At 41.9% G+C, this 25,748-nt stretch overlaps 1 protein-coding gene across 4 annotated transcripts in view; it reads right to left on the bottom strand.

Annotated features, from left to right (window-relative positions):
• Positions 1-25,748, bottom strand: part of CLSTN2 (calsyntenin 2) — a 527,602-nt gene that overhangs the window by 310,023 nt on the left and 191,831 nt on the right. Inside the window, exon 1 of one of the 4 annotated variants that reach the window (XM_075417511.1) lies at positions 22,615-22,642. The exons of 1 other annotated variant lie outside the window; for it this stretch is intronic. In XM_075417511.1, the coding sequence (XP_075273626.1) occupies positions 22,615-22,627 (13 nt within the window). In that variant the 5' untranslated portion in view covers positions 22,628-22,642. Of the gene's footprint in view, positions 1-13,247; positions 13,337-19,563; positions 19,654-22,614; positions 22,643-25,748 lie in introns of those variants that run through there. 2 more of the 4 variants (XM_075417510.1, XM_075417515.1) reach the window with 2 other exon arrangements.

Consider the following 25,748-nt stretch of genomic DNA (forward strand, 5'->3'; position numbering starts at 1 on the left):
TCTGTTCATAAACTGAGTGCACATCACCTGCTTCGTTATCCACCGATTGCCACGACACTATATAAGGAAGCTGACAGAGGCCTTTTTCTTTGTTGAACGCAGACAGAGAGTGTCCACTGTCCCACAACAGAGAAGCTGCAAAAATGTACACTCCAGCAGAAGCTTTCATGCTTCGGACCGTGTGGAGAACAAGCCAGGATGCTGCTCAAATCCCTCAGCAAAGCCAACAAACACACCTCTCACCCCAGCTTCATCAGAGCCTGGGAAGAGGAGCCGGCTCTGGAGACCGTCGCAGGAATCACAGAATAGTAGGGGTTGGAAGGGACCTCTGTGGGTCATCTAGTCCAACCTTCCTGCCGAAGCAGGGTCACCTACAGCAGGCTGCACAGGACCGCATCCAGGCAGGTCTTGAATATCTCCAGAGAAGGAGACTCCACAACCTCCCTGGGCAGCCTGTTCCAGTGCTCCGTCACCCTCAGAGGGAAGAAGTTCTTCCTCATGTTCAGACGGAACTTCCTGTGCCTGTTTGTGCCCATTGCCCCTTGTCCTGTCACTGGGCACCACTGAAAAGAGCTTGGCCCCATCCTCCTGACACCCACCCTTCAGATATTTATAAGCATTTATTAGGTCCCCTCGCAGCCTTCTCTTCTCCAGGCTGAACAAGCCCAGCTCCCTCAGCCTCTCCTTGTAGGAGAGATGTTCCAGTCCCCTCACCATCCTTGTAGCCCTCCGCTGGACTCTCTCCAGTAGGTCTTCATCTTTCTTGAACTGGGGAGCCCAGCACTGGACACAGCACTCCAGATGAGGCCTCACCAGGGCAGTGTAGAGGGGAAGGAGAACCTCCCTTGTCCCGCTGGCCACACTCTTCTTGATGCACCCCAGGATCCCACTGGTTTTCTTGGCAGCCAGGGCACACTGCTGGCTCATGGTCAACCTGTCGTCCACCAGGATGCCCAGGTCCCTCTCCGCAGAGCTGCTCTCCAGCAGGTCCACCCCAAGCCTGTACTGGTGCATGAGGTTGTTCCTCCCCAGGTGCAGGACCCTGCATTTGTCTTTGTTGAACCTCATCAGGTTCCTCTCTGCCCAGCTTTCCAGCCTATCCAGGTCACACTGAATGGCAGTACAGCCTTCTGGTATATCTACCACTCCTCCCAGTTTGGTGTCATCAGCAAACTTGCTGAGGAAGGCTGCAGCTGGTATGACGAGCGGCCCAAATGCTCGTCTACAGGCTGGCACGCTCTGCAGTCCGGCAGAGAGATGTAAGCTACACACAGACACGCTCCTCGAGGTGATCAAAATCAACCAACCAACCGAACTGTTTCTCAGGAACAGTACACAATCCTGAGGGAAAGGGTGGGAAGAACTGTGGACTGGGACTAAACACCCACAGTGCCAGTACTGGTGGTATAGTCCCCACATTGGTGTTCAGAAACGCAGTTGACTTAGTTGACAAAAGGGAACGTCCCCAGTGTGTGCCATTAAGGACAGCTCCAGGCTGTAAGACAGCAAGAAGAGAGAAAACGGATATCAAGCAAAGAACCTACGAATCTGAGTACTTCCAAGCTAACCAAACCTTTTGGGATAGGGCATTTGGGCTGTGAAAGCCAATTTCTTCATGAGTTTTAGAAGTAAACAAACACATTTTCACCACACTACTCTATAAGTCAAGGTACTTCTTTCACATTTGCTTTCACAGCACAGTGGAGAATGAATGACAACGTATTCGTTTCACCATGACCACCCAGTTAGTTTATGACAGAATTTAGAGATCATTTTGCCCATTCACCAGAACAAAAGGAGCCAGACAAAGCCGTTGTTCCGGCTCCACCTCAGAAAGCACGCATTGCTTGCTTTCCTGGCACACCACCTCTCTCCTCACTCCACCGGCTACACCAAGTGAAAGCATCTGAAGAACTCGCCTGGTAGCGTAGAACACATGACAGGCGGATGGTTGCAGAATACGGCTCATCTCTTAATAGAGTGCAGAATTTAAAATAGAAACATATCACCGCTTTCACAAAGAATAAGTGGCAAAGGAAAATAAGCTTCAAGCAAAATCCTGCCTGTGGATTCTCACAGAACCAAGAAGGAAGCCAAACAAATCCATGGTCTCTCATGACTGATGTCTTGGCCCTCCACCCAGAGCCTTCTTTCTTTCCAGTGCCGTATTTTGAGGCAAATACTAATGCAGAGTCAGCTTATTAAGATATACGGGCTTATAACCTCCTTGAAAAATCCAGAGTATATTGTTTTGTACTGCCTGGGACCCTAGTCTTGATCTGGAGAACAGGCACTACTGTGATTTCACAACTGGAACCCCAGTTGTGATCCCTCTACTTCTGACTTCATTCACAAGCTACCCCACTGACTTCAATGAGGAAAAAAACAGGAAAGGTGTTAGCCTTCGTAATTGAAGGGAACAGAATCCGAAGCCTATTAATCCCAAGAGCCATCTGATCACAGAACAAACCAAAAATATTGTATAACAAAAAGGCAGGTGTTACTTGATGATAAAAAGCTTGTCTTTTCACTAAGTCATTAAGAAATGCATAAGGCATATCTGGATTGTCTGCACTTCAAAATATTTACACATCTTGCCTGCCAGAATTTCAAATGAAATATTAACAAGTTCTTAAATCCATCATTCTCATCTACAAAAACAGTTTCCGAAAGCTGATCAGTCCATTGCTCCGTGGATCCACCAGATCTACTTCTAAATGGAAATGGAACGGCACAGTTGGACTCCATATAAAATAATTTATGATATTCAGAATATGCAACATATGTGCACACAAATAATACATGGTATGCAGTAATGATACACAATGTTTCTACAGTAAAATTTTTACTTGAGTGCTCAAATCATATTACAGTCTTCTTCAAGCAGTGAACTTAAGATAGCACACACTTTCATGAGTCACCTTTCAAAATCTATTTAAAAACAGCCAACAGCATGAAAATCCTTTTTCAGAGTTTTTATAGAAGACTTATCAATTACATTTAAGTTCTAATCAGCAATACATACACCTTAAGTAAGCCTAAGACTTGGACTGAGTGATTTCCCTCAGTTGCTGCTGCAACATTTTTTAAGTGAGGTTTTTGAGTTACAAGACAAAAACCTGCACTAAAGGCATGCAGTGCATTTTGCCCTGTTCTCAGCTGCATTCAGTGTATTGGTGATAGAACTTTTTTTAATCCATCTTCTCTGCAGGAGGGAGTACCATGCCGAGAAACAACCACGTCCGTCAAACAATCAGTAAGCATCTTAAGCCCGGTGTTGAACAACTGCCTTTGTAGTGTTTTACTAATACAATGTTCCTTCTGCAAAAGCTGTTTTCATAAATCCCACTTCTTAATATCCTTGCTAATTGTTTCATGATATTAATTACTTCTGTTAGGATGCAATCAAAAGTTCGCTGGAATAAGTTAGGAATGACAGCCATGGTCTCCTGTGCAAAACGCCTTACTGCTTTGTTTCACTGAACCCCGTAACTGGAGTCAAGGACTGTATCGCTGACCGAAAGCACCTGGCAATTTAAAGAGATAACCTGACTAGGTTGTCAGCATCCTACGAACAAGGGAACAGCGAAAGGTTGAAGTAGGCTAAACAGCCTTTTCCAGAAACATAGGAAAAATCTGAGCCTAGGACAAGCATAAAACAATACTTTCTAGTACACCCTCCCAGCCTCAACCACTATTCATCTCCAAGACTCTTAAATCAGGCAGCATATCATCATTTTTGTCGTCTTCTCCTGCACGCTACAGTATATTTGCCAAACTGAAGGTGGCTAAAACTAATGCAATAAAGACACTTTCCAACACATCCCTAGAAACCACGTTACTTGGCCAGGCAGTATTTTGATCAACACCAGATTTGTAACCGGATTTACAATCTTGACTCATGTAAAGACAAAATTTTTAAATAAATTAACTCTTTTGTTCTTTTCTATTTTTCTACAGTTTTAAAGCTAGAAGTTTACTCTCTAACCTGAAGCAGCCATGAAATAAGCAAACAGTCTCATGACACTTACCTGAGTTACAAAGAAGGTATAACCCAGCCCCAGGAGACTTCAGCCCACCTACCCTGACTTGTCACGTGACGAATTCAAAGAGCCTGCAACGTTCTCTTGACTGTGCAGAAGACAGGTTATTTTTAAAAACTGAAGACAAAAACCAACTTCATAATTCGACAGGAAAGAGAAACGTTAACTACAGAAAGAGGAATAAGGTCAATTATAATTTTTAATTAGCTTTCCAAGCTATTCAGTCAATGTCGGTACCCGTGAATAGCAATCAATACTGCATTGTAGTGATTCGTTATGTAAATAAAGCACTTACTCAGCAGTATTATCCCATCCAACAGTTAATACCTTGAACTAAAACTCAGAAAAATAAAAAAAAAAATCTATTTGCTCTTGTTATAAAGGAGAAGGGAAGAAATTACAGAGAACTTTACTGGAATTCGAGCTAGTTCTACAAAGGCACCTAGTTACATTCAGGAACAAATCCCACACTTTGAAAGAGAATACCTAGGTGCTCCTGAAACACCACGCCCAAATTCACAAAAGGCGGTTCGTTCAAGCATTATAGCAGAAAAAGTGAATCATTAGCATACGTAAAGTGAGTTTATAGTCTTAGCATAGCAAGCACAAAGACAGATCTCCACTTTGAATAAAGAAAAAATCCACCAAACATTGATACTGGCCACATTGAAGCCCAGTCTGAATACAGAGGAGGAATGGACAAACCTCATTTATTTCATTCCTGCTGTAAATGCTAGGAAGACAAGATGGGCCACGAGTTTTGAGTTATTTCACATTTGCTACGTAAGCAGAGAATAACACAGTTGCTAGAGCTGCCAGCTCACACCTTTCATACGCACACATGGCAGGATTTTGAACACAGGCACATGTAAGTATACAAGGCCAAATTTTACCCTTGCATGTTATTTTCACTGATATTTGAAAACATCACACATGCAGCTGCATCCTAAACATTCTATACGCAGCAATTCATAAGTAACATCAAGTTAACCCTAACATATTGCAGTCAGGAGCTGAGGAGAACTTATTTTAAAATAACCCCATCAAAAGCATTCTTTCTTTCTCTACTGTTCAGCTCAAGTCCGTAGTGTTAATAGAACATGTTCATCTCCAGCGGCCATCAGGAGTTTTACTGGTCATATAGAAGTTTAACTTTATCATACACATTCATAGACATAAACGATCACAGGTATCACTGGTAATCATCTCCATCCCTTCTGCAAACACAAAGGTGCGTGATCCCACACGGTTTGTTGGGTTTTCAAGAATGCTCGCTACTATATTTCTGTTTTAGGTCACAAACAGTGTGGAATGTTGTTTCCTGCAAAGGCTATGAAACCTGGTCAACACAATTTCTAGTTCTACATTTGGTGAAATGTTGAACTTGCGTGCAAACCTGCAGATTAACAAGTAGCTGTGTACAGGGCCCGATACAACTCTTCTAGAGTCAGCAGAAAGATCCACTGATTTCAGTGCAAGCTGATGTGCCACTGCAGTAAATGTATACTTCAGAATAATACTTTCCCCTTCCAGAAAAACAAGTACACACTTTTTTTCCCCTTTTGTTGTAAATAAACACTGCACTGAAATTCCCCTGAAGCAGAAGTGTCTTCAGTGAAATCACTGCAGCGAACAGAGGAAATTTTCAAGGGCACCTCCTCATGGAAACCCTTCAGATACGTAAGCTGACAATGACATCTCCACTCCCTTTCTGCAACTTGGTGATCACATTCACTCTCCATCAAACACATCTTTAAGAGAAAACACTGGTGTAAGTACCTGACCCTGCAGCTCTTCTACAATTTGATCAATCAATTTGCATAAGGACTATAGGGGAACCCGTTATCTGCCCAGTGTAGGTGCATGCATCTCGAAGGGCATGAAGCGCCTTCCAGTCGAAGGACTGAAGTCACCCTCAAAGTCTTGCTATGTGCACTCCAGCGTTTAGAACAAAGCACATTACCCATCTAATGGGTCACAACAAAGCTGGTGGCAACTAGTTCCATTCAGTAATGGGAAAACCAAATGTAAGATGACTTATGACTAAGGAAAGCAAAGCTGTATCAATTGTTCTACCACACATTTGAGATCAAATTCCTGCAATAACAAGAACTAAGTTAGGAGCAAAGCTCTACCTTACAAAACATTAACTTCGACATGTCTAAGAAGGTGAAAAGACACAGGTTCTATTTAATTTTCTTCCTACTTCCCAGATCTCATACAGATCACAAGGTGCTGAATTTCGATAGACTTACTACATACAATAATATGCACCAGGAAAATACTGCCCAGTTTCGAAAGTTCTTACTAAATTTTACATTTAGATCCACGATTTGAGATTTAATCTGTAATAACGAACATAAAACCAGCCAAAGCATTACAAGCCAAGCAGAAAGGACTTTGTTTTTCCATAACTGTGAAGTCCTTCAGTTCAAAGTTACATAGCCTTTGGACACTTCTAAGGTACTGTGACACTTCTTTGGATGCAGAGAATGAAGCAAGAGTAGAAACTGATGCCCCACATGCTCCTATCCCCTTTCTCCCTACGTGAGGAGTGACCAGCACAGCCATTAGTGCTACCCACGGACAAGGCAAAATAATTCACGAGTAGCAGCCCACAGCTGCTGTTCTTCTGAAAGTTGCTATTATGCATTTCCTTGCTTGCCTCCCCTCCCCGTCATCAAATTTCTCCTACGGTGCACACAACAATAGCTGGGAAAGATAGCTGTGCATTATACACCCGAGAAGATTGCAAACAGCTCCCTTTAGACAGATCATAGCCAGTGTTCCCCGGGTCCTAGGTGATTCAACTCCCCTGTATCGTATTTGGCCTTCAATTGCCTCCTTTGCTCAACATAGTCATTATACTCATTGCAGCAGAAAATTTAAAAGGTCAAAAGTATATTCTGGGATGATCATAATTTACGTCAGAGTAATTGCTTATGTGGAATACTAGTTAAATCTCTGCTATGGACTCAGCCTGAAAGAACTGGGTCAGACAAGATCTGGAAAAAGATACTCAAGAAACATTTTGTGAGGATAAACTCAAAAATCTCAAAAATCCTTTATAATAATGCTACAGTCAGCACTTCGTGGAAGGTATTTTAGAACAGAAAGAGGTAAAATTAAAGACAGACTAATATTAATTTTCCTTCTATGTCTCAGTTTACCCCTCAGCTATTCTCAAGGTTTCATTAAATCCACAGATCTGCCAATATTGATAAGTCTTGCAAAAATGTATTGGGTTTTATTAGCCTCCAGTGAAACAGAAGCTGGTCTATGATTAATTTTCCGTAACACACCTATTCCCTCGTCCTGATTTATTTTTAGGATCTGTGGCCTCAATGAGAACCACCCCTTGAAACATAGTCAAAGCAAGATACCCAGAAGGTTACAGAATGTCAATACCTTCCCATCAGTCAGAAACCTCTGGGGATTGAGGTCATGAACACCGAGGCTCCCGGTTCCCAGCTCCCTTCTGTCTGTCAGGGTTGGTAGTGCTGGAAGCGCTGAAGCCTTAGGAACCTCAGAACTCAAATTGCCAATGTCTGTTGACTGAAACACCAAGCTTTTTTCCTCCTCTCTCGATCTTGCTGTAACTAAGTGTTCTCCGTTGTACAAAATAAGACATATTTGGAATGGCTATTGTGAAAGACTTCCTCATGCACAGCCTTGTTCTGTACAGAAAGCATTTACATTGTTCAGTTTCAAGTATTTCCAAAGAAGGTTAAGCTAAACTATGCATCAGGTTGGCTCTTACTTCATGTTCAAATGGAGAAAATATTAATGCATTTTAAGATTTATCCCCTAGTAAATTCCACTGTAGCTTAAGGAATATATACTCTCTGAGACTAGGAAACAAGAGACACAAGTTTTCATTTTGTAGAATGTAATTTTGGCACTAGAAAAAACTAGCTATTCCCCTGAAGTTATGATGCAACTACCTTTTCCAAGATCATCTCAAATGAAAGTACTTCCCAAACAAAGGCACCTTTCAGCTGCACAGTCAATTCACTTCTCAGAATACTGCGTAACTTCACCTTTTGTTCTTGATATTATTGCTCGCTTATCTTCATCACACCAGTTCCTCCTCCCCATACACTTGTGTACATGTGTTTTAACACCCCCAAGAACCAATGAAGTGCTCTGCAGACATGAATACAGACTGCAGGCAGGCACGCACCGCGTTTTTCTGCTTCCACATCTAGCCAGCGTGCATCCCACGTGCCAAGAGACGCTCACTTGCAGAAAGGAAAGGTACACAATGCAACACTGCTGCTGGGTGTACTCCTGTTTGAGGGGAAAAGTTCTTTCAAAAAAGAGAGGCATTTGTTAGGTCGTAGAAATCGGGCACACGACGTTTTGTTGCCACCTACACGCTAACGCACTGCCCATGCTACCTCCCAGCGAAACGCAGCCAGCTAAGCCTTGCAGTCCTGGGTGAAGGACGGGATCTGCAACCAGCAAAGCAGCCAGCAGTAGATGCCGACATTGCTTACGTCGCCCCAGAACACACAACACTGCCGGTTTAGCTCCAAGAAATAAGGGGGGTGGGGGAGTGTTACAGCTTTTGCGGCACCTTTCGTAAGAAAAGACAGACATGATCAGACCTTCAATACTTTTCCCCAATACATACACACCCAAACTATTAGTTAGTTAGTTAGTCAATATGTCAGTTAAGACTGACATATTGGATCCTATAAGAATTCTTATTTGTATTCAAACCTACTGATTAAGTTTAAGTTATAAAAGAGGGGCTTCATAGTGGACAAAATATCTTTTATTATTAGAAACGGTCATATTCAACTAACAGATTGACACTTTTTGAGGTCACGCTGTGTCTACCAAAAATATTCTCTCACAGATGTTTACGCTAATCTTTACAAGTAGCTCCAATACTTTTGGATTTGCAGATCTCTCCAAATTTAGCTATGGACAGCTGGATGGTAATACAAGCCTACTGAAAATAGACTTGTTTTTCTTGATTATTTTTTGCAGTCACTGGGAGTGGCCCACAGACCCCACTACACCAAAGACTACAGTTAAAGAAGGAGTGCAGAGAGGGAAAAAACAAAATATCAGTTTCCCAAACTAAGCCTTGAAATATGGCACTTGAAATTATTTCATCTCAAGAACCATGTGTCTCATCTTGTGCCTTTTGCTTCAGCAAAACCCTGAAATAATTGCACTTTGATCCTTCCATTTTATACACCTCCACCGTTTACACTGTTTTCAAGGAAGAATGAGATGGAAGCCAACTAGAGCATCCACTACTTTGCATTTATGACCCAAAACCAATAGTTCATGAGTCTACCTTAGCTAGATTTATAGACCACTATCATAATGCAGACTTTAATAGCAGCTTAGCATAAATCACACTAATTTAAATCTTTCTAGGTTTTATTTCTGAACACGAATTTAAAATTATGTTAACCAAGATCTTAAAAGTTCAGTTTTTCTTCCCAAGACTGACAACAATGGCCAATACCATCTGTTCAACCATAGTGCAGGAATTTTTAGAGTAGCTCTCAAAAGGAAAAGGGAAGAAAGCCCCTCAAACATGACTGCCATACAGTTTCTTCAGAAATACCTCAAATATTATTGTCAATGCATTGTCGTATATTGCCTTCAGCTAGCAGCCTTTACGAAACAGATTTTGGAAATCAACAATGTCTGCCACACAGAAAACCATGAGAAAGCTCGCAGACCATTTTAACTTTATTTCCATCAACCCATGTTTTGCAAGCTCCGCTTATAACCAAGAAATTCAACCCCATTACTGCAATTTCGCAACTCAGCATAGAAAAGGTGGAGTGATGTTTTCCAGCTACAGTCAGATTTTTATTGCATTTCAAACAACTTGGTACAAAAAAATAAAGCAACCCACAAAGCTCTGAGGGAAATGCTCATTACTTCATTTGTGTCTGCAAATTTTTATGATATACTTCCACTACCTTCTCACTTCTCCCTCATATTACAAGTAGGGTTTATTATCTTTCAAGGAATAAACGATTCCATTTCCTTAGTCTCTTGATTTCAGAACCGGGAGTTTTAAGGGAAAAACACAAGAATCTTCAGAGTCATTAAAGATGTCACAAGTCATTACATCCTTGTAAGCCAATAACAGTCAGAGACACATGCAGCACATACGCAAACACATACACCCACATGCAGTATTGATAAACGTGCATATTTCAGTGCGAGAAGAATCTACTGAAGTCAGAAAACAGGAAGAAATCAGCCTCAAAAGTACTGCAGAGTCCAACCTTTCTCACCTATTTTACTTGCTCTAATCTGCTAGCAAATGAGTGACAGATGAATACTGATCGGAAAACACCACAATTTTAATATTTACATTTGATAGCAATTTTCTTCAAATGAAATACAGATGACCCACTTCATTTCAATTGTCCTAAGACACATATAGGAAAGTAACAGCAAGGTAAATAAAATGTTGTTCTTCGTAATTGTTTTAAGAATAGCAGACAAGTAGTGTCCATATTTGGGATGCACAACTTGAAGTGATTAGTCTGATTTAAAGCAGCAAGGAAAAATAGTCTGACCCAACGAGTACAACCGAAACACTGGGACACTGCAGCATGGCTTCTTGAGTATCGAACTAGTAGCAAACAGGGACCATGGGGATGGGATGGAAGCCAGTCAATGAGCAAACAAGAGGAAAATAGACTGCTTCATTATATGTATTTTGAAAGTCAACATAATGAAGAATTACCACACTTAAATCTGTAGAACAGCCATCTTGGTCAACACTTCACGTAATAGTTTTAAGGTGAATGAAAAGCACTTTGAAAAGAACAAAAACCCAAGAATTGTTCCATTGACTCAAGGAAAGCAGTTCTAGCACAGGAAGCAATAAGGTGACGGAGATTAAATCAAACACTCCTCTTGTTCAGACAAAGGAACTATTAGCAGAAGAACAGTAAAAGCTTTGAAAGAACTGTTTATATTTCTACTAACATACACAAAAGATGAAACCCTGATTCCACCGAGATACACTGCAAATATTGCATGCGTTTAACGAGGGTCAAGATTTCACATGCAAAGACCAAACATCTAAATAATAGCATTAAATGCTGGGAAACTGCAATTCCATGCAGAACCATCTTTACTATCAATACAGTCGCATTAAAATGAACTGTACTTCAGCACATACGCCGCTTGTATCCAATTTCAAAGAATGCTTTTACGTAACGAGCAAAATCCTTCATAACCCAATAGTCCTAAATGATTTATTGGTCTACTTCCACTCCAGCCGAATGATCTCAAGGACGCTCGGTCCCATACAGGCCAGAAAAACCTGAACCACTTTCACAGTCTTTTTCATCGCTGCCAAGCTTGAACATCTCCTACAGACCCCAACTAGACCAAAAAGCCAAACGCGGGGCTATTTTGCCACCAAGCACCGGAACACAAACGATTGTTACACAAAGCCCAGCCATTTCTTAAAAGACAGATTTTAAGAATCACATGTCTCCCACATTAAGGAGGATTTCAGGGGCTGGAGGGGGTAAACGCCATTTAGATTCACTGTGTTTTAAACACTGAACTGGTTTTTTTTTCCAAAATGTCAGTTCTTAAGAATAACAAATGTCAGATCAACTGATGTAGTTAGAGATACATATCCATATTTTTCTGACTCAAGCATTTATGCTGATTTTATCAAGCAGTTGCTTGTACTTTCGGTGCCATATTATAATGCATAATGTTTTAACAACTCACTCTTAATAACTTGCTCCTTTACTCAACAGCTATAAGCAGTCATCACATTCATTTTTACTGGAATACATACAGCAAAAAATGGGAAGGCATGTAGCATGAACTCTCCTAAGGCATACTTCAGAAATCTACATTTAAACATTTTAAATATTTAAATTCTCCTCATTAATGTAGTCTATATAGTAAATTTGCAGTTCATAAAAGAAGACAAAAAGCACTGAAGTGTTACAGGCATCCTGTAGACGTCTGCTCAAAGCCCCACAGCAAACGTCGACAATTCTCTCCAACTGGGTAGAGCTGTTAGCATGCTTAAATACCCTGATTAATCTAAAACTAAAAGCAAACCATAAGTTCTCACTCTACAGTTTTGCAGTCATTCAGAAGAAGTCAAATTACGCGAACAGAGTTCACAAAAACGTAAACACCAGGGAAATGAAGACTCAGTTTCTTTCTTTCAAGTGTAGGTTTTGCTCTGAAGAACTAATCGCACCAGAGCATACTCAGCAAGCCCACACATCCTACTCAAAGATTTTGGCACACTCCAATCGTCTACTGCAACCTCACATGATGTGGAACACAAAACAAATGGTGAAGCTTTCTTTCAGGTTTGTACCATCTCTTCTAGCCCACAGCTAAGTATGTAGGCACATTTGTATGTATACAAAATTAAATCTGTTTAAAATAAACACAAAGCATACATATATGCATGCTTTTATAGGCACATTTTCCCAACACTACACAAATGATACACGAGACATCCTGTTACGCTGTTGCGCAAGAAGTAACTTGGAGCACAGCAAAGCGCATGGTGCTGCTGAAAGCGCTTGATACCTGACATCCTAAAGCAACAGACACAGCAACAGATTTCACAGCTCTTCAAATGACACCACAAGTGTCTCTTGCAAAATTCCCTCTTATTTTTACACACAGGCTTTCCAAATCCTGACAACTTTTCTGTTTTTAAACAATCACAACATACTAAACTCAGATAAAAGTCTAACGGGATCAAACCACAAACTTCAACTTTAGTCAGAGAATATTTTCTTTTTAACAAATGCATTTTTTAAGTTTGACATGAGGCTTCTTTCTCCCACCTCTAGCTCTTTTCAACTGTCTTCTCTTTTTACACTTACTACTTTGACTCATACTTTTCAAACGTCTCAACAAGGTTCACCTGTTCTCTGATTCTGAAGTTTAAGAGAGTGGGATTTCAGACCCCGAGCCACCCTCTCTCTGCCCCAGCTGCAATGACCAAAGGTAGTCACATGGCATTTAATACAGGCTTGCCAGTGTGCTGCTTGAAACCTGCACCTGTGGAAGCGAAATGAGTGTGCCACATCTTCAACAGGCTAGGAGGCTCTTTAAAATTCAGCACAAAACCTGTAATCTCTAATAAAACATCACAACTCGTGTTCATCAAGGAAGCTGATTTCGGAAGTCACACCCCACTCCCACCCCTCCATTTACCGGGCTGTCTGGCACAGACCACAGAAGAGTCATCTGCTAGGAGAACGAGGGATGGCTGAAGCCGGTGTCCTCGTCTTTGACCATGGCCAAGTGCAACCGCCTACAGAAAAGAAAAAACCACACACAATATTGCTCCTGGATAGTCTCCCAGCCTCCAGCAGGTCGCACAAGACCACTTCAACAAGAGGTTGTGCCTTTGTATTTTATGCCCGTGTTGCAGGTTTTTTTTTCATGAAGCTGTACAATCATTCAGAGAATCCATCTGAAGGTTTAGCATCTACAACACCCTGCAGCTTCTGTCACAGAGAAGGTTTTGGGGATAAGCTGACATGGTGGGTTGATGCTGGCTAGAGGCCAGGTGCCCACCAATGCCGCTCTATCACTCCCCTCCTCAGCTGGACAGGGGAGAGAAAATATAACAAAAGGCTCGTGGGTGGAAATATGGACAGAGAGATCATTCACCAATCACTGTCATGGGCAAAACAGACTCGACTTTGGGAGATTAGTTTAATTTATTGACAGACCCCTCTCTTCTTCCCGGACTCAGCTTCACTCCCAATTCTCTACCTCCTCGTAGAGAGCAGCGCAGCAGGACAAGGGATGGTGGTCGTGGTCAGTTCATCACACTTCATCTCTGCCGCTCCTTCCTCCTCACACTCTGCCCCTGCTCCAGCGTGGGGTCCCTCCTAAACCTTGCCACATAAACCCAATACAGCTGAATCAAGCTGCCCGTTTGTTTGGTATCAAAGATGTGAACAGCCTATATGATTGATTGAAGCACCTATTGCTAGGCTGTGATTCAGTGGACAACTCTGGAGGACAGCAGGAGATACTACTTCAGACCGTTGTCGAACACTATCCTTTCTGAGGACAGAAGGGGTTTATCTAGCAGAACACATAAACAAGCATGGGAGTATCCCCAAGTGGCTGCCATGGAAGGAGGGCTGCTAGTCTGCAGTCAGAATCGGCAGAGAGGCCAAGGAATGGTACAAGGTCTCTGAAGAAGCATCTCAGGTGATAAAACATGGTATTAAATGTCCATGTTGCCTCCAACCCTTTTCTTTCTGCACTACCAAAATCAGTGCACTGTGCTCTAGGCAGGATGAAACTCAGGGTTTGGGATGGCCTTAGGAGGTCACTGCATCCATTCTCTTCCCTACCAAAAGGTCTGGTCCACTATACACGCTAATATTGTTCCAAAGAGTTCTTGCAGCTCTCCACTTAAAGGCAGTAAAATATCCTAAGAGAAGCTTTTCCTAAAGTCTGCCCTGAATCTCCCCTGTTGCTCTTCCCTTTGTGTCCTACCCACAGAGAGCATGGAGAACATGACTTTCTCCTCTGCTTTGCAGGAGCTGTTTATATACCTGAAAACTGTTTGCGTGTTCCCCAGCTGTTTTTCATTCATCTAACCACAACTCCTTCAGCACATCAGGTCACTTTCTCCAGACTGATCAATCTTGCTGTTCTCTGTGGGACCCAACTCCAGCTGGTCTAGGTTCTGCTTGAAGTGAAGCATCCAAAACCAAAGATTTTTCTCCAGCTGACTCTTGGATAAGAAATGTATCTTTCAACTCTCTTACCATCCTCTAATGTGTCCTGTTAAAACTGATTGCAACTGGCCTGAAGGTTGATTTTTTCCTGTTAATTTTTGTTTAATAAATTGACAGGGATAAGACACTTGAGGAACTGGGACACTGCCATATGAGCTCAGTAACTAGGAAAGCCAGAGCTAAGTTAAAGATCCCTTTGTATGTATTCCCTACCTGTTATTTCCAGACTGCTCCTTTTTAAGGATACCAGTGGAAGAAAAATAAAAAAGCCTCTGAGAAGAGCTACACTTAGTTTACGGTCCTCTCCACAAACAAACTGTAAATTTGAGCCAGGCCAAATGTCATTGCTATTGGGTTTTAAAATTTGTCTTCTAAAATTAGACTTACACAACAATAAGTAACATTAAGCACGTTTTGAAGGTCAGGACTTGATTATTTGCCGTATTTGCAAAAACAGGATACGGACAACAGGGCACTACCCTTGACACTGGCAATTAGCTTGCTATAGAAGCAACGCATTTTCTCTCTCATTTTCCTATTACTTGCTTCACAGCAAGGAAGCTCTCTCCACTAAATGAAGTGCTAGCTACACCACTCTGACACTCGATAGGAGCCAGGCAAGCTGTTTGCTGCTTTCTAACACAACCTTCTCCGAAGCAAAAGAAACAGAAACAAATCACTCTGAGGCAGCTAAGGCAAAATGAGGACCAAGAGGAAGCCAGGAATACATGCATAAAAGGCAGGAAAGGCAGCGTATTTGAAGCTGGAATTAGGCCTCTGACATCACCTTCCCAAAACATCCTGTCAGTCTCACATGGAAAAATCCCCTCCACAAAAAGTATATGAGAAAATTTACCCTCTAACATTTTTATCAGGTATTGAATAACATTGTCATGAATCTATTTTCAAGAGCCTAAGAATAACATCTGTTTTACAACACACACCACACTACAACTATATAAAACTGGTAATTTACACTCTGCTTTTTTGAAATGCCTAATGGATGCACAGGAATACTGGATTATTAATAAATTTTTCCAGCTAAAAAGTAAACAATCAAACCAAGGTGACAGTGCCTCTGAGAGCTTCTAATCAGCTTTCACAGACTTCAAATCTTTAAAAGGCAGAAAAACAAAACTGAGGCCGCTTTCAAGCGTGCAGTTTGGCCATGAGAAAGTCTATCCAGATACAGATACTGCCTTCGAACTCTGAGGGCTGTCACTTCAAGAAAAAAAGCAATGAAACTATGACTTCGCACTGCTCTCATGCTACCTAATGTTTGTGACAAAAGACCTACCTTCCAGGGAGTGAGTTAAATGGCAGGCACTTTGCTTGCAATTGAAATATGCTTTGAAGGCTCTGAAGCTCTTAGGTTTCCATTTTTTGTAGCCCTCCAAATAATGCAATTAAAATCGGTAACAATATGATTATGGCTGGCAAACATTCTTTAGCTTTGTAATGACAACTTAAATACAACTGTCAGTCTTCTATGCTGAAATACTTGAATATTAAAGCAGTTAAAGTACTCTGATTTCTGTCTTTTGAGACCTCTGAATCATTTCATTATCTTGACACCCAGACTTTATAATAAGATGAATCTTTTATGCTATGAAACAGAAGAGTTGGTTTTCATTAAATGCTTTTCAATCAAAACACTTAAAAAAAAAACCCAAAACACCACAAACAAACGGAGTATTCCTGAAAAGGAATATTCCTATCTCCATAAGAATGTGGAAATATGAAACCATTTACATGTCTTTTCCAGGGGTTTCTTGGTGAGCTATAGAAAGAAACAGGAACAGAAAGCAAGGTTGCTTCAGCCCCCATCTTGTGACCTGAACAGTGTGCCAGACATTACTTGTCATGTGTTTTGGATGAGGATGAAAAGAAGGTTCGCATTTTTTTTACCTCTCTCCTTTGAGCGAATATGGAAAAGTATTTCATTATTATTCACTGTGAAAAAAAATTACAAGAAATCATGGTGTTATGCAGAAAAATTCAGACACTTGGATCTGTCTAGCATCTTCTCTAAGATTTTCATTCAATTTCTTCCTCCCGAGCATTAAGCTTTCTTTTATGCAGAATATGCTGGCTCCGTCTCCCCAGTTAGTTGTTTTTCTACCACTGATAGTCCTATCAGTCGCATTCACATAATAGGCTTGCCAAGAGGGACTGAATGTTCCATTGAGTTGGAAATGTCCTGAATGACTAAGATTTCAAGTTTTGCCCATGTAATTAATTTAATTGGAATCAAATATTGTTAGTTATTCAGATCACTGAGACGCTTTCAGCTGTACTTTAAAATTAAGACTAAAAAGATGTTTATGTCAATGATGAAGTTCAAATACAGTCAAACTTGAAAGGCTGACTAATTGGGTCTCACAAGGAATTTGGATATGGCAGCCTTTTCAGGACTTCACCGAGTAGTTCTATAATATGGACTAGAATAAGATGATCAATAATTTAAGACACCAGCCTTATGTGTAGATTTGTGGACAGACAGAAAGAGAAAGTGAAATGCTGCAGGTAGTATTTCTCCCTGCCTGCGACCACATGCACCTATAAATTTTGAATGTGCTGGCAAAAAAAAAAATCTTACCCGTCAGCATATTCTATTTTACATAACTGACGACAATATGATACTGAGCACAAAGCTTCCGGACACCCTTAATGCAATTCCAAGCATCCAGAAAGGGTGTCTTATTGTCTTATCGAACAAAGCTGTCTGAAAATACTCTAAAGAAACCATTTTTTCTGTCCAAAATGGTGATTTTTTTTGGAACCTATGATAAAGATCCCTGAGTCAACAACCTGCTAGAAAGCCAACAAAGCCACAAATTGCATATGAATATTTAACACACAGATCAAGTTCTGTAACTGACCACCTATTAAACATTCTGGCATTACCTCTTCTACTTGTTTTTCCATGGAAAACTTGAGTCTTGGTTGTTGTTTTTTTTTTTTTTACTTTCTATGGAGAGTAAACAATTTTTGCAGCCTGAAGATATTTTGTAAAAGAAGTTGTTATTTTCTGCTGAGTGAATGGCGAGGACCAGGACTGTGTCTGTAATCTTCCTCCCCATCCTCAGAAATGTGGGGAAAAGGAGAGGAGGGAGGGCGTTGGTTTTGTTTTTAAACTGTGGAGCAGCAGAGCACAGCAAAGCAGATGAGAAGATGAGGTCTGAAATTGTTACCTTAGATTGCCTTTGCTACTCTCTGCAACAGCACGGTTAAAGCACCAGAGGAGCTTTGTATGCCCTACATCCTACCCCCATCTCCAACCAGCAAACACCCACCTTCAAGCTAAAAGTCAAGTTTCTGGTTACAGGACCAAGCCTCTCCATTGTGTGAGATACCCACAAAAGGCCTTTTGAATTAAAACGTGCCCTACAGAAAGATACAGAGCAAGAAGCACCAGATTCGTATTGAAATAAACCCTTTTTTCTTTCCTCTGCCGATCAGGTTGGGGAAAAAAAAGAAAGTCCACAGAGGTAAGCCTATCAGGTATGAACTACACACAGCATCAAGATACGTTAATTCATTTATTAATCCCGCATTATAGTCTTTTACGATACCTAATTCTAAAAAACAAGGTACGTAAAGTAATAAGTGAAAACAAAGCACTTAAACATCAATATAAGGAACCTTAAAAGGTCTATCTTTAAACACAGAACACCGGTAAATTGGGGTTCCTGTTACCCAGAAATGCTCTTTGCAGCCCTCCAGTGGTCAAAGACAAAGCAGGACCCCAGCAGAAGAGAACTCCGCGCTGGGTGATGAACTACCTGCAGCATTGAAAAAGGCATCTCCCACGAACCAAAAACTCGCATGCTCGTCTAAATAAAAGATCCATACAAAGGAGACAAACACCTTCAAATACACAGGAAAGTAAACAGGAGGAAGTAATTCCCCTCCACGGAAGCGCTGCACGTTGTCCGTTCCATCCCACCGCTGACCTGCCCAGCACGCGCTGCGTCCCGCCGGCCCCCAGCTGCCCCTCGGGGGAGCGACCGGGCAGCAGTTCCCTTCCGACAGCGACTTTCTGCCGTTCGTGCAGGCTGCTGCGAGGCTGCGGCAGCGCTGCTGGGAAGGGTCAGCCTCCTCTCGGAGTCAGGACTCGGGCAGCTCTTTTTTTCAGGAAACAAACGAAACCCAGACGAGCACGGAGATCTTCCCTTCTCTCCCTCACACACGCACAAGTAAAATAAAAGGTAAAGCGTCACCCAAACGTGAACGGAACAGAACCGCTTGTCAGTGGTACGAAACAAACCGCGACGGAGCTCTCGAAACGAAGTTTTCGGGACTCGGGGCTGGGTAGCCGGACCGGAGGCGCACGACGGCAGCGCCCGGGCACACGACAGCAGCGCGGGGGGAGCAGACCCGGGGGGCCAGGCGCCGGGAGCCCGTCTGCGGGGCAGGGCCGGGCCGGCAGACCGGCGGCGGCCCGCGGGGACACCGGGCGGGCTCCCCCCCGCCGCCCCCGGCAGCCGCCGCTCGGCCCTCCCGGCCGCGCACCGCCAAGCGCCGGCCCCCAGCCCCCACGGCACCTGCCGCTCGGCTCGGCTCCTCCAGCGTCCCCGTACCCCCCCGCCGCCGGGCAAGCGGCTGTCGGGAGCGGGCACCCCCGCCGAGGAAGCCGCCGGCGCCGCGGCCCCAGCCCCGCGCCCCCAAACTTTCTGCTCCGCCGCCCCCCGGGAGGGCCGCGCCGCCCGCCTCCCCTCAGACCCCAGACAGCGGCGCCCGCTGCCCCGGCCCGCGGTACCTGCCTTTGGCGGCGAGCAGGCTGCCCAGCCCCAGCAGCAGCAGCGCCGGCCCCCGGCAGCCGCCGCATCCCCGCCGCCGCATCCCCGCCGCGGCGCCGGCCCTGCGCGGTCACGGCAGCTCCCGGCGAGGCGAGGCGAGGCGGGTGGAGGCTGCCGCCGCCGCTCCGTCATCCACACCCGCACTGCCAGCGCCGGGGCGGCTCCGGCCCCCGCCCCGGGACCGTGGCGACGTCACGGGGAGGGGAGGCATGAATATGCATGAGCGGGGCGGGGGGCCCCGGGCCAGGCAGGTGTCAGAATCAAAAACTAATTTCAGCTCTGGTACCTTAATCAAAAGCTGTTCTCCTTTTTACCCGATTGTATTTGTTTATTGACACGACACCCTGGGTGTTCTACAGTCTCCTGGAGGTGTCTCATACAAGTGATGGTTGTAGATGGGTAGAAGTATTTACAAACAACAATGATGATGTAGCGCTATGCAGAAATTTAAAGTAAATAATTGCCATGAAGTCCTACATGCAGCCAGGTGTGTCCATTTACCTCCTTTGCAGCCAGGTGTGTCCATTAACTTCTACAGCCTTTCTCAGAGTTTAAGCAAGCAAGCTGAAAACGCGTGACTCAGTTTACTCTTTCTAGCTAATCACTGCGTAACTGAAGGAGCATATCTTTCAATTTTAGCTTATAGATGTTTGTGACAAAACCATTACAGTAGGGAAATGTATTATTTAGTCCCAAACAGGACATTGCTGAAGAATTGTCACTGACCTGAGATCCATCCACTCACATGTCTAGAACCACCACTTTCTTCTGACATGTTTTATTGGTCTTGTAAAACAGAAATTCTAAAATAAGGGGAAAAGGTCATAGCCATGCATTCCCTGAGAATTATTGACACGGACCTGGCATCAGAGGCAGTCAATCAGAAATCGCCATTTGAGTCTAGAGATGTAAAGATTATTTTTATCATAATTTCCCCAGCATGGATTTAAGGTAGAGCTGGAGGAGGGGATTTAACCCTGACAGACGCAGTTTGCTGAAGAAATCTGGGTAGCTCCAAGGTCACGGTCAATCCTACCTCATGATTATCAGGATATTTCGCTGGGAGTTTTAAATATCATGACGATCATATTTTCTGAATAAAAGTTAATAATATCATGGTGAATATCAGTTTTTTTCTAATTAACAAAGAAGAGATAGCTTAGCAGTAGGATTCAGGTACAAAGTGGCATTACGCTATTGTTAAGGGTATTAGACTCCCTTAATTAAAAAAAAACCTTAAGCATCGAAAATAAAGGAAATCATGGAAGAATATTCTTTTTCAACATTATAAAAGTCCCTTTGTCGTCCATACAACAGATTTCAGTACATAAATGTACAGAATTCAGATCCTATAGCAAACCCCACCGTAGCACTCATTATAGGATCAGGGTCTAAGGTTCGCTGTTCGTTATTGCTTTATCCTGGGACATTGTTCTATGTTTGCATAACACCAAAAATGGGAAGCACATAATCTAATTAGGTTCCTAATTCCAAGATTCAAGCAACGATAAACTTTTAATACATAGTTAAAAAAATAAATATGTCACAGGAATCTAGATTTGATTACATTTAGAATGTTATGTATTACCAAAGAAAATGACAATATGTTTTCCCTTTGGGAAAACAAAAGGGAGAGAGATATATATGCCATTTTAAAGAAGAAAATCGGTTTAAGAGATGGCATTATAGAGCATGTATTTTAATATGATACATAGAAGTCCGGTATTGCAATTAAATAGAGAAATAAGTATCCACTTTTTCAACAGAATGGAACTAAAATGGGGTTTTGCTAGTCATGTGAAGTAGTGGGTTTTCTGCGTGCCAAATGCAGCAGCAATGGCACTGATGTGACGTACGCCTCTCTACAGCATGTTTGAACTAGGCCTGAGAACTTTGAACTTCCTGACCACTGGCTCGTTTGCTCCATGGGTTTAAACTTGCGCTGAATGTTAGAGGACTCGAACAGAACGATGTAGCACTTTGCTACTGCCACCGCAGGTTCCATTGCCTCTCTAGAAGTTTTCAAGCATTTCTGCAGAGACTTACTCAGGTCAGGAGCTTTTAATAAGAAAGTAGAGTGGCCATCAAGTAGAACAGAACAAACAGCCCGAGAAATATGTACAAATATAAACATTAATTTCCATATATGCTGCAACTGCTAATGTGTTAATTAAACAGAATAAAATATACTTAAATTATTTATTCTTAATAAATGAACCACCTGAATAATAAATGTGTTCTGTAATCACTGGGAAGTTTTCTAAACAAAAGGCTCTTTGGCAGCAGGAAGAATCACATGGAAGTGGGCAAAGAACTGTATTTATTTAGATGGTATTAGGAAGCCAATCAATGCCAAACAGCTACAACGTTGGAAATTAACACTGCTGACAGTCTACTGCATTGTCCCTCATAATTTGTATATAATATTGTAATTCCTATTTAAGAATGCAGATTGGAACTCTGAAAGGGTATGTAACCCCACATTTTCAAATCAGTATAATGGAAAATGTGCAGCTAGCTCCTCAGCTCTGATACGCGAAGCCTTAGCGCTGAAACCCTCTGCTTTTAACCCCCTGCTTTTGTCATGCTCGTGAATAGCGAGAGACATCGATCTCATTTTGGGCTCCGTAAGAGGCACATGCTTTTAACTGTTTTTTCTAAAGCAATATTTGTTTTAAAAGCACTACGAACCTTGCTCATCTTTTATAGTGAGAGATCACTAAATAAAATCATGTTACATATTAAGTTGATCTCACTTAATCACACCAAAATAGCCCTGTGATGGATAGCTGTACATAAGACTTGTGTCGGGCAGAAAATGAAGATGGTAATTCGTTAGGAGATACAACTCGGATCTGAGCCAAGGTCATCTTACAGTCATGCTCTGGACGTGCTTCGGAATGAATTGTGTAACAACTTTAGACAGCACGTTCTCTTTACCAACCCTACAGCACTTACTGCAAGAGTAGGGATCTTCCACCCAGATTCCTCCCCGGCTGATTAGATACCACTCACCCAACTTCCTCATACGATTTTAGTTGGAGATGGCACACTTCCGCGTTCACAGACACAAGGATTTTATACGCAACGGTGTGTTGAATCTCTAAAAAGATAAAAAAAGCAACATTCTTCAAGTAATCAACTGATGGAATCCACAGTGGATTGCTTGACTCTGTGTTAGTCTTTTTATTGTTTTCCTTTTAATGAAAATAACATTCTCACTCTATTTTAATGTTTACCAATGAGATGACTCCTGCTAGGTGTTTGCTTTTTAATTTTCAGTGGTGAGATGAATTAGAGAATACTGTTATCCTCCTTTTGTGTTATCTGGTTTGGATCTTTAATTTAAGACATTCTTTTATATAATTACATTAGAATTTGGAAGCAGAGATTGTGGGGGATTTTTTCACAGCATTAATGAGATCATCAGCAGAGTACAAGGAAATCAGCAAATCTTTTGCAAATTTTTGATGACTGTAGCATAGAGTTTCAACCTTGACAATGGATCTAAATTGGCAAAGTTAAAAATTAATGCACAGAACACTGAATAAGTATTGTGACTATAGCCAAGACATAATTTCAACAAACTTAAATCAGGAAGAGTGAATAAATACTTTTTTCATTTTGTGAAGTCTGTCTTTGAATTAGTGTTTGATGCCTTTTCCCAAAGGTATCAAAGCCACGAGGTGTAAGCCACAATTAAGCATACTGTTTCAGATTCTCACTATCAGATAGAGAGATTAATGCCTCCAGCATAACCACAGTTGAATCTTCGCATATCCATTCACCACAGATTCCTTCCTCTTCTAGAAGTGTAGGCAATGCAATCTTACATTTACACCGTTGGTTGTTGTTTTCAGAAAGCTGCTATGTTTTCGCTTTGGCTTTTTTTCCCCACACTTATTCTATTCTTTCGAGAAAGATTTCAATGGAAAAGTTAATGTATCATAAAAACATGATTCCAAAATACCTAGGATTCTCCCCTATGTTTTTTGTGAGAGTGTTCTCAGTGTCACTCCTGCTACTAAAAAAGTAACAACCCTTCTCGTCTCTTTTATTCTTCATTAGCTATTGAGCCACAGAAGCAATAAACCAGTTTCTGTTTGGCTACTAGTAAGATACTGGATGATCAAAGCTGCTGCAGTGGGCCACGGGACCTAAATCAGCGCATGAGATAGCGCAGTCTTACCCCAACAGAAAGGTGACAGATCAGCATCTGCACCATGGCTTTCATCAAAGAGAGAATGAAAAGTTAATGGAGGGTGGGTGCCTAGCACAAGTGTGTAATGCTTTCTTCAGATTACTGGATCATGAAATTGGTGCTGCTGTACAACCCGCTGAACTAGGGCCTTTCTTTGTGACCATTTTTTCTATACTCAGAGAGGCAAAAACGTAGTCTTCTGGAACACTATGTCAGCTCTTCATGGAATGGACTTCATGCCTGCTGAACTTGGATGGCAGCACTTTAGGTAACTTCAAATACCCACAGGAAACGAGAACACCAACATGCCACCAGAACTACAGGAGTCTTAGTTCTTGGAAGTGAATGCCATCACCTGAAAACATAGTAGGCAAACTCTTCAACTTTTCAAAGCATTTATTTCCTCTTCCTAACATCTTCTCTCTCATATGACATGCCTTCAAACCAGCTTGTCTTCTGCTAAGTTCCATCTCACAGGACGTGCACTCTGTGAACAGCATGGTAAAGTTACAGATGCAAACCGGTACCCCATTGCTAGGCCTATAGCCCGTGTTCATTCATTCTATACTCCTTTCAGCTTTGTAGAGACTTTAGGGAAGGTGCGAATGCACGCAGGGACATGAACATGGCTATTTTCATGTGTGGAGGGGGAAGAACAATAAGTATCCAAGGTGACCTTTGAAGCCCAACTGAAATTGCAGTTTGACAAACTTTTAACAGTACTGAAGAGAAAAACTACAGTATTTCTATCCATCCCGAGTGGCCTTTACGGGGCTACTCTAGCTCCCATCAGACTGCATAACACAATTTCTGTCAGATCTGTTTTTCACGTCTTCATCTGCTCTAGAACTTTTTCAGTTCTCACGCCTTTTCCCATGTTCTAGAACTTTTAATTTAACATTTAGTTTATCATATTGACCCTCAATATTTTCCATACTAACTTCTCAATTCATCAATACTTGCTGTTCCTACCTTCTTCTAGTTCTTAACACTTGCTGAAGTTCTACAACAAAGTGTCATACTCTAAATTAGTGCAAACTAGCCTAAAATCTATGATGTTTGCCCAGTACATTTATAACAAACATGAGTCATTCTAAACTAACACTTGGATAGCTTCTATTTATTTGTCAAAGGCTAAGCACAGCTTTCCTTTACCAATTCACAATCTTAAAAATGAAAAAACACACTTTTGCAGGAAAAGAATCTTCTAATACAAAAATGCAGTCAAAGCTTGGAATTGCTACACGGCTATTAAGATCCTTGTAATTGCTACCTTTCCTGTACTTCAATTACCCGCTTATTATACCAGACTGAATGTCAAAAAATGATGATGCAGACAAAGATTTTCCAGCCACTATAAAATTTCCTCCTCAAGCTAAATTTGAACAAGTTACTTTCAATAGCTGTTCTTTATTTTTTTGATTGTTGATAATCTTTTATAACTTCTCACCTTTTTCTCTATGTCTGATTTATGTTGATTGTTATAACAATATAATCTTGTACTGTATCTATGTTGTTTTCTTCTAATGCAAATATCTGATAGCAACCATTTTAGATTTAGTTCTGTTTGATTTGAGCTGCAAAGAGCTCTTGCATTTTGGCTGATCACCTAAGACCTGATATTTAGAGGAGCTAATCATTTCAGCAGGAACATAGTTAAAGAGTGCCATCCAGAGACTTACGGAGCTGTAGGCATACTGGAAATGGAGAAGAACCTGACTACTTGAGTCATAGTGCTCGTGGGGTTTTTCCCCTATTATGGGAAATAATCTAATGCAATCTGGATTTTTTTTTTTCTTTAAAATCAACATAGACAAGATGTCTGCATCATAGGAAATCAAAGAACCCGGATATTCCTTTCCAGCAGTACCTCACATTGTGCAGTTGTATAGTTCATGACTTCTACTGTTCTGACTGTACTAGTTGCCCTTGCAATAACTGAACTCAC

Source organism: Opisthocomus hoazin, chromosome 4 (assembly GCF_030867145.1).
Source record: "Opisthocomus hoazin isolate bOpiHoa1 chromosome 4, bOpiHoa1.hap1, whole genome shotgun sequence".
Taxonomy (NCBI): Eukaryota; Metazoa; Chordata; class Aves; order Opisthocomiformes; family Opisthocomidae; genus Opisthocomus; species Opisthocomus hoazin.